The following is a 9,482-nucleotide window of genomic DNA, read 5'->3' on the forward strand; positions in this document are numbered from 1 at the left end:
CAGAGAGGGCATGTGACCTGTTCCAGAAAGGCCTCATAAATGGAAGGACTAGCTCTGCCTCCTGTGCTGATCACGACTGACTTTAAATAGTGAGCAGCCTCTGTGAATGGAGGGGATCAAGGCAGCACCCCAAGGGACTGAAGGAGAAGAGGGAGCAGAGTTCCCTGGACTGGGCCCTGACAATGGCTCAACAGGCTAAGGTTACAACCTGGGCTGAGACTGGGGTGGGGCAAGTGAGGCATCTACGATACAAGTTTAAGGAGACACTCACCCTCAGGTTCATTCATTTACACGACTCTGATGGTGAAGCTTCCTTAAATTCTGCATTGCTCCGTAGCCTACACTCACTGGGTAAGTGTCTTAACTTCTCTGTGCTGTGGATCATGGATAGTAGCTATTTATAGGGCTAATATGAGATGTAAATGCATTAAAATGGGGCAAGTGCTTCAAACAGTACCTGGCATTCAGACTATATATTTTTGCTGCTATTATCATTCACCGAAAGGCCAAGAGGGGTTGATGGCATCAGCCCAGGACACCATGAAGGCTGCCCTGCCCAAAGGTGGGAGGTGAGGGTCCCCAGGGAGGGAGGAACCAGCCTTTATGGAGCATCACTGTGCTGGGCCAGGCCAGCGCCGTCTCCTGTAACCCCATGTAGGCCTGATGAGTTGGGTGCCTTTGCATGCACATTTCACAGATGAGAAAACTGAGGGGCTGTGAGCAGAAGAGGCTTTCCAGCATCTCAGACTCTTAGAGGCTGAGCAGGCACATCCATGTCCATAGCACGAGTCCCTCCTGCCTCACCTGGTGGTGAGCCACAGCAGGCAGACAGACCCGGGTTCGAGCCTCCACTCTGCTATCGCTGCGTGACCTCAGGCAAGTATTGTGCCTCTCTGACCCTGTTTTCTTATCTGCAAAATAGGCATCCAACAGTATCTGTCTTGAGCGTGCTGAGAACAGGCGAGAGAACATAAAGTTTGTGAAATGTGGTGCAGAGAGGGCTACATCCTTTCATAAAGCACACGCGAGCCGACATTTGCAGCACACTCATGTGTGTGAAATGCTTCACGTGCACGGTTTCATTTAAATCTCCCCAGAAACACGCAATGGGAGGCACAAGCCATGCACCCACATCAGAGAGAGGAAAGCAGGGCCCACCCAGCAGCATCTTCCCAACAAGCTGTTATGGGCAGACAGTTTGGCAGCCCAGCTCAGAACTTGGATGAAGTCTCAGCCGAGCCCCCACCCATCCTGCTGGCCTGCCTGCCCCCGCCTGGCCCTCAGCCCTGCAGCCGGCGCATCTCCTCGGGGAGGGGACCACCCCCGCCTGCAAGGAAGTGCTCATTATGGAGAGTGGAGAGGGACAGGACCACTCCCAGCCACGTCTCCGTCTCTGAGCAAGCCCGGTGCCCCCTCCTCCTGCTGCCACCGCTATCCCAGCCGCCTGGGCTGCAGACGCCCTGGTGGGAGTCTCCGGGGCCAGATGTTATAGGGCAAGCTAAAAATAACCTGGCAGGCCAGCCACCACTGAGGAGGGGACACGTGCTGGATGCGGACACAAGATCTGAGGGACCAGCTGAGGGGAACTAAAAAGGTCCAGCAGACCGTGCACACGTCTGTTCCCACTTACAGGCCCCAGCCAGTAAGAGGGGTCCCGCTCCTTTGAGTGTCTGGAGGGTCGCTGCCCAGGGAGGAAATGCCTTTCACCAGCTGCGGGATGGCCAGCCGCAGAGGGACGGTCATCTGGGCTCTGTGCTTCCTGCTCCTTCTCCTGGAAGCCGGGTCTGCCAAGAATATCTGGAAGCGGGCACTGCATGCAAGGCTGGCTGAGAAGTCCCGCGTAAGTGCTCGGGGTGGAGAGGCTGGGGCCGCCTCTGTGGGTGGGGGGCAGTCTCCTGAGGGTGCTCCCCGCAAACGCAGCAGGGCAGGTGTCTTCCTTATCTGAGTGTGCCGGAGTTTTGTGGTGGGCAGGTGGGACTCACGGCCCTGGGAACTTTCCTTGCCTGTACGTAGAGGCAAACGGCACACCACGAAGATGTGGGAATCATGGCTCACTTCTGACTTGCTCCCAAAGTACACTTTCTCCTGAAAAGCAGCACCTAATCAATGAGTCCAGGGACTTATGCTGAGTGTTTTGCCTCCACAATTAATACCCACATGTTTATGAAATGTAGTTCTGCATCCACGCACTTATTTATGCATTCGGTAAACACTGCGCAGAAACTGCCCTGGGGAAGGCGCAGTGCAGGGTCCTTGGTGTGCAAGAGGAGGGTGGCATAGCTGAGTGAGGGAGGCAGTCAGGGACAGATGATGGCAGTGCAAAGGGAAGGCACAACATGGCCAGTGGTGAGAATCATGTGCCCTGGAGCCAGGTGTCTGGGTTTGAATCCAGACTCTGCTACTCACCAGCTGCGTGACTTCAGGCAAGTTGTTTGACATCTCTGAGCACCAGCGATCTCATCCAGAAAACAGAGTGGTACTTTCCTTTTGACAAATATATTTTGATCACCACTGTTTACCAGGCAGTGTCCCAGGCTGTGGGGATACAGACATCGGATCCCTGCCTGGGGAATTCATACTAAGAGGGGCAGTAGAGAATAAATGAGAGATAAAAGGAAAACGTATGGTGTGTTCAGTTTCTGAGTGCCAAGGAGAGGAATAAAGCAGGAAGCAGACTAGGAGGGGGGAGGGGGGGTGTGATTTTAGGTCACAGGGAGCACAGATGCACAGGACAGAGTGAGCCAGGAGGGTATCTGGACATAAAGGTTTCAAGAAGGTCACACGAGCACTCTCAGTGTACGTGTGGGATTCAATGATTCAGTATGCATAAAGTGCTCGGCACATAGTGAGTGCTCAGTGCATCCTGGCAGCTTTTAATCAAATCATTGTGGAACTGGTTGGCGCTGTCTCCCCAGGTGGAATGCAGGATCCTTGGGGTAGGGCTGGACTGTTTCATTCAGCGCACTGCTCCTGCTGCGTTGTCAGCACAATAGAGTAAGTCGCTGCCCAGTACGTTCTCGTGGGTGCATTATGAGCAGATGCAATGGAAGCACAGAGGGACACACGTGCAGCTCTGCCCCAGGAGAACCAGGGGAGGCTCTTCAGGGTTGGAGACATTCAGCCTAGGACTCTGAAGGATGACTAGGAGTTTGCCAGATGGAGAAGGCGGCGGGGTAGTGTCATGGTGGGGAGCACAAAACTGCATTGAGGCTAGTCCACGACTCACACTCTCCAGGTTGGGTAGATGCTCACGGGAAGAAACAGGAGGCTACAGGGAGTGGAAGAGAGTGGCAGAGAGGGAAATAATGGTAGGTGTTTGGAGAAGGGAGAGCTCACAGGAGCTGGTGTAGTCACCGAAGGCTTCCTGGAGGAGGCGGAGACCCTGACGGGAGCTTGGAGAAGGATTAAGAATTAGGGGGAGGAAAGACATTCCTGGAAGAAGGCTCAGTGTGAGCTGAGGCTCAGAGGCAGAATCAGGGCATCTGGGAGCCCCTGAGGGGTCAGTCCTGGCATAGGGGAGGGCTGGTGTCTTCTCAGAGGTGTGTTTTTCTCTGCTGCAACTAGATTTAATCCTCACATGTATTTAGTATTTTGGTTTTAGGATCAAAGGGATTCCTAATACATCATCTGACTTTATCCCCACCTTGTCTCAGAATGTCATGGGAGGGACGCCATGGCATCCTCCTGAGGAGGGTCGGGGCACTGTGCACAAGGGATGGTGGGGGGTGTCTCTAGAAACATAGGCCTGGCAGCTGCATTGGTCAGGAAGTGTGTGCTTAGAGTTTGCCCCTGGCTGAACAGAAGCTTTCCCCAGTTATCCGCAGACATTGGCATCCCTCCCCAGTGCCTAGACACAGGAGAGGTTCATGGGAACGAATGTCCAGAAGTTCAAAGAAAGCCCCAGGGACACCTCCTGGGATCGCGTCTGGAGAGTGACTAGTATTCTGCCAGCTTCGGAAACGGGAGGGAAAGCAAGCCAGGCAGAGGTACCCATTCCATTCCCAGCTTGCTCAGTAGTTGGAGATTGGAAGACACTCTGCAACAGTGAAAAAAAAAAAAAGAAAAAAGAAAGCCCCAGGGAAAGACGGGCTGTCGACTCGTGGCTCAGAGGACAGGGAGCCTGGGCAGGGTGCCAGGCCTGGAAGTTGCAACCTTGGGCCAATTGCTGCTGCTCTCTTGGCCTCAGGTCATCCCCTGGAAAATGAAGGTGGAAGACCAGAGAACCTCCAGGGCCCTTTCAGTTCTGATTCTAATTTCCATGCAAACATCCAACAAGGAACTTAGGGGTAATAGGAAACAGCCCCACGCCTTCTCAAAGTCAGGACTTTCCCATGTGGCACCACCCCCACCCGACCCTTGGCCTTGGCCCTGGACCCTCTAGGGCTGTGGAGTTGGGCCGAGCAAGGGAGGACAGGCCTGTGCCCAGTACTATGCTGAAGCCCGCTTGCACCCACTCTGGAGATCCAAGTCTGCTGAACACAGCCATTATTACAAAACAAATCGTAAAAACTTACAATCACGTCATTCATATTAAAAAGGAAGGAAGCACCCCTTATTAGAAATGCATCACTTCCTAATTATTTTGCTACATTTTACTATTATTCTCTCTGCCCCTGAGGTTCTTTATGTCTACAATCTCTGCATGGTGTACCAAGGAGCTACGCACATCTCTTCCAGCTCCTCGCCCCGGGGGGCCTCACCTTGGGAGCCTGAAGTCAGCTGTGGTTGGAGTATTCACACCTTGGGAATTGGCCAAGGCTCCACATGGGGAGTGGCTGTCAAACCCCTGCCAGTACCTCTGCTTCCCACCCACTCTCCTCCCTTCTCTCCTTCTCAAAGCCCCAACCCTTGGCAGAGTGACTGATGTTTAGGGAATTGCTCTCTTGGTCAGAGTGAGGCCAGTTAATTTCCTGCAGGTTGTTTACATGTCACTGTCCGAGCACACAGAGGCATTGCCAGAGAGGAAGGCACTGGCCCTGTATTCCCACGGGAGGCCCTCATGGGAGGCTTCTGATGAGCAGTCCCTGGTGTACTGCCTGCCAGCTCTGCCACCTGCAGTAAATTCCTTTTCCTTCCTGAGCCACAGGTTCCTCATCCGCAGCATGGGACACAGCAGTGCCTGCTTTGCAGGGTTCAGTGAAAAGACCATGGAGCCTTTAGCTCCATGCCTGGCACAGAACTGCATTCTCTACATGTGTATTGTATATATGTGAAAAAAATACTAGAACCAAATATTTATAAGGAAATAAAACAGAAGCAGAATGTTTGTCCAATAACCTTTCTGAGGAGCTCGGAGTCAGTTGTGGAGCTGGTGTGTTTGGCTTTTCTTTCCTGGCATTTGATGAAACTCACAAGAACAGTCATTACTGAGCGCTTACTATATGTCAGGCCAAATGTTTGCCCTGCGTTAATTATTAGGGTCCTCCTGACAAACACACCAGCTGGGGCCCATTGCAGCCACCATGCTGGTGTGGGGACTGAGCAGCCCAGTGGTCCCTGCTGTGGGTCTGTTTTGTCCCCTAAGCACCTGTCCAGGGCCGCTGGAAACAGTTGTTCAGTTTGCACCTGCCCAAAGGTGCCTGCCCCCAGGGCTGTGAGCAAGGGGTGCCTCTTTGTAACGCACCCTGCCAGACAGGCGCCTCTTTGCAATTCATCTGCCCGGAGGGACCCTTTGGTGATGAGCACTAAGGCCCTGTAGGAGCCAGCAGTGGCCCTGCAACTTGCAGTCCTCGGTTTCCCAAACCTGGTTCTCCTCCCCCTGCTATTTCTGTGAGCTCTTGAGAGCCTCCCAACACATGCCTTTATTTTTGCTGAGGTAGCAAGAGTGAGAGACAGATGGCCTGGAGCTGTGGGCACCACCCTCTGCCCTCATCGTTCCCTGAGTTCCCACACCGCCACCTTCTACTGTAAGCACCTGTGCCTGCCGGCCTGAACAAGCAAGGAGCCGGGGAGGTGACACCCGTAGGAGCGAAGGGAGCTGGGGGACAGCAGCCTGGCTTCCTCACCCTGGGGAGGGACACCTGTGAAGAGTGTTCTGCAGGGTTTCTCTGAGGTCCCACTGGCCTGGGGCAGTCATCTCTCATTAGCACTTTGGGAATTGGCTCCCTTCTTTCCTGCCTCAATTTCCCACTCTTCTCCTGGAACTTCCTGGGATTCCCAGCACCTCCCCCCGCCCCCACCTCCCAGCCCCAAATGTACTATCTGTGCTCAAATCCTGGTTAGATCTGTGTTGTGGGTGGAATTATGATCCCTCAAAATTTAGTCCAAATCCTAATCCCTAGTACCTGTTGATGTGACCCTTATCTGGAAATAGGGTCATTTTAGATGTAATTAATTAAGCTAAAATGAGGTCATGCCTGTCTAGGGTGGGCCCTTAATCCAGTATGACTGGTGTCCTTATAAGAAGAGAAGAGACACAGAAACGGAGACACAGAGAGAGAGAAGGCCATGTGAAGACAGAGGCAGAGAATGGAGGGGTGCATCCGCAAGCCAAGGAATGCTGAGGATTGTCCGCCACCACCAGAGCCGGAGAGAGGCATGGAAGAGCTTTCTCCTTTGAGCCTCCAAAAGGGAACCAAAGCCTGCCAACACCTTGATCTCAGACTTCTGTTCTTCGGAGCTGTAAGAGTATTAATTTCTGTTGTGTTAAGCATCCTGGTTTGCAATGCTTTGTTATAGCAGCCATAGGAAACTCATATAGTCTGCTTCTGGGAATGAACATAGTAAGCTTCTGTTGCTTGCAACCAGCAACCCTGACTGATAGACATTTCACAGATAGGGAAATTGAGGCTGTACAGGGAGTGACTCACTCCTACCATTCTGGCCAGGGACAGGTGAAGCTATCACTCTATCCCAGAGCCTTGAGGGCTTTCCTGGCTCCTTGAAAGATGTGAGATCCCGTATCTCCTGCAGGATTCCAGCATCAAGACCACTAACATGCCCCTCTGGAGGAACAGGGTTGCTCAGTGGGCTCTGGAGTGCTTATGGCCAAGGTCCCCAGCAGAGCCCTGGGTCTATCTGAGTGTGGAGAGAGGAGAAGCAAAGCATGTAGGCTTGACCACACCCTGGCATCCAGCCCAGAGCCTGGCATGGACAGGTGGATGGCACAGATGACCTGGATAGAAGGTGGATGGAAGGCATGAAAAATAAATGCATAATGTGACTTTGCAGGTAACCTTGGGCAAACCACTTCCTCCTCTCTGGGCCTTGGCTTCCTCATCTGAGGTTCCAGTCCTGAAATTCCTGGTGGAAATGAGCAAGGAGAGAAGCATCCCAGGTCTCTGTGTGGTCGTAATCTGGGAGCATGCATGCAAGAGCAAGGCAGGAAAGCAGAAGGAAACCCCTGCACGAATGCTCACAGCAGCACTGTTCACACAGTCACGGGTGGAGAAGACCGGATGTCCATTAGTTGAGCAAAGGGTACGCAAAATGTGGCCTGTCCATCAGCAGAATATTGTTCAGGCATAAAAGGACTGATGTTTTGACACATGCCACAATGTGCGCAGATGAATCTCGACATTTATACTAGGTGAAGGAAGCCAGTTACAAAGGCCCCATGGGGTATGGTACTGTTTGCATGAAACACCCAAGATAGTCAAATCCACAGAGACAGAAAGCAGATGAGGGGCTAAGGGAGGGGAAGCAGTGGGTGACTGCTAATGAAAACAGAGTTTCTGCTTGGAATGATGTAAAAGGTTTAGAAATAGGTAGAAATATGTTTGCACAACAATGTGAGTCTAATTAATGCTATGAATCGCACACTTGAAAATGGTTAAAATGGCAAGTTGAATGTTATATATATTTTACCACAATTTTTTTAAAAGGCGGCAGAACCCCAAGGTACTCCTTAGGAATTCTTTGAAGGTGCACGAAATCCACGTGAGCTGGGTAGGGGTGGTGGCCCTCTATGTGTCCCCAGCACCCCGTGGCGGGCATTCAGCAAGTGCCTGCTCACCATTCTGACTCTGCTCATGCGACAAATAGGCTTCACGCTCAGCTCCCGAGGGCTTTCCGTGAATGCCCCGTTTCGATTTCCCTTACGTGTTTTCACAACATCCTGACGTTTTCTTTATGGCATTTAGCTCCACTATTATTATTGGCATGGTTTATTTTTTATTGTGGCTTTGTTTTGTTTTCCACTAACTAGTTTTGCAGATGACAAAAAGAAGCAATTAGTTTGCTTTATCTGCGTGATGTTTTGTATCGTGTCTGTCCCTTGTCCTGGAACTGAGCTGTGTGAAGACAGGAACAATGTCTTCTGGTTCAACTTGGCACTCCCCATATCCAGCCCAGTGCCTGAAATGTAGTAGGCCTGGGAATAATAAATTGACTATTAAAGGAATGAATAAATTATGATGGAAAGTTCTAGAAGGCTTTCAGGTGCACTGATTGACAACAACCTTGATTAAAGGAGTTGGTTGAATTTGCAGTCTTGTGAGATTCAGACTTTTTACTGCCCCCAAGGGAGTCCCATTACCCTTGCACCAAATTCTGCTCCCAGAGCCCAGTGCCGAGGTCCCAGAGCATCAGGAAATGGCATTTATCAATGCACACTGAACCCTAAGCCCTCTGTTCCAGGGAGAGACATATTTTTAGATCTTTGACGTCCAAATTCCAGAGCAAGAGCATGTAATGCTTAAAGGAACATTGGCTTTCTTCCTCCACCAAGCAAACCAGTCCTGGGGTGCATTTTTATTGGTTTGGCTGTTAAGTTGCTGGAACATTCCAAAGAAGGAAGGGTAAAGCTCTTGCACACAGAATGATGGGGGTGGTGAGAGCTGAGGGAGGGATGTGGGTAAATTGAGGGCAGCTTGAGAGATTAGATTCTTTTTCCCTAAATGGAAATGGCTTAAAATTTTTTTTCTGATTATTAAAATAGTGACATTTGCTATAAAAGAAAATTCAGACAATACAGAAAGTGATAAATAAGTAAAAGCAATCTAAATTCTTCCTCTAAGATGCAAGCTCTGTTCATGTTTTGGGGTGTGTGTTTCTAGACTTTTTCATGAAGCAGTTATGCTTGCACACGGCACACATGTTTTTCTTAGTGTTATTTTATTCATACTGTTCAAATTTTTTTATTGAGATGAATTTCACATGATACAAGATTAACCATTTTAAAGTGGCAGTTAGTACATTTGCAGTGTTGTCCAACCACCACCTCAGTCTACTTCCAAAACATTTCCATCACCCCAAAAGGAGACCCATTAAGCAGTTGCTCCCAATCCCCCAGCCCCTAGAAACCACCAATCTGCTTTCTGCCTTTGTGGTTTTGCCAGTTCTGGACATTTATTAGAAGTGGAATCATACACTATGCAATATTTTGTGTCTGGCTTATCAATACTGTTCTATATCTTGTGTTTTCACTTAGTAATACACAGTAAGTTTGTTAATATGGCAGATCCACATCCTCTTTTCAAAGGCCTGCATGCTGTTCCGACGTACGATGTACCTTTATGTATTTATTCGGCCTCCTTTGGCTG

General features: G+C 50.6%; 1 protein-coding gene across 1 annotated transcript in view; it reads left to right on the forward strand.

Moving 5' to 3' along the window:
• The first annotated feature begins 1,717 nt into the window (after positions 1-1,717).
• LOC103609855 (WAP four-disulfide core domain protein 1-like) overlaps positions 1,718-9,482 on the forward strand; it is a 32,398-nt gene continuing 24,633 nt past the window's right edge. Inside the window, exon 1 of the mRNA XM_008594128.1 lies at positions 1,718-1,840. Within this exon, the coding sequence (XP_008592350.1) occupies positions 1,718-1,840 (123 nt within the window). The remainder of the gene's footprint in view (positions 1,841-9,482) is intronic.

The sequence above is a fragment of the Galeopterus variegatus genome, unplaced genomic scaffold, assembly GCF_000696425.1.
Source record: "Galeopterus variegatus unplaced genomic scaffold, G_variegatus-3.0.2 Scaffold10201, whole genome shotgun sequence".
Lineage (NCBI taxonomy): Eukaryota > Metazoa > Chordata > Mammalia > Dermoptera > Cynocephalidae > Galeopterus > Galeopterus variegatus.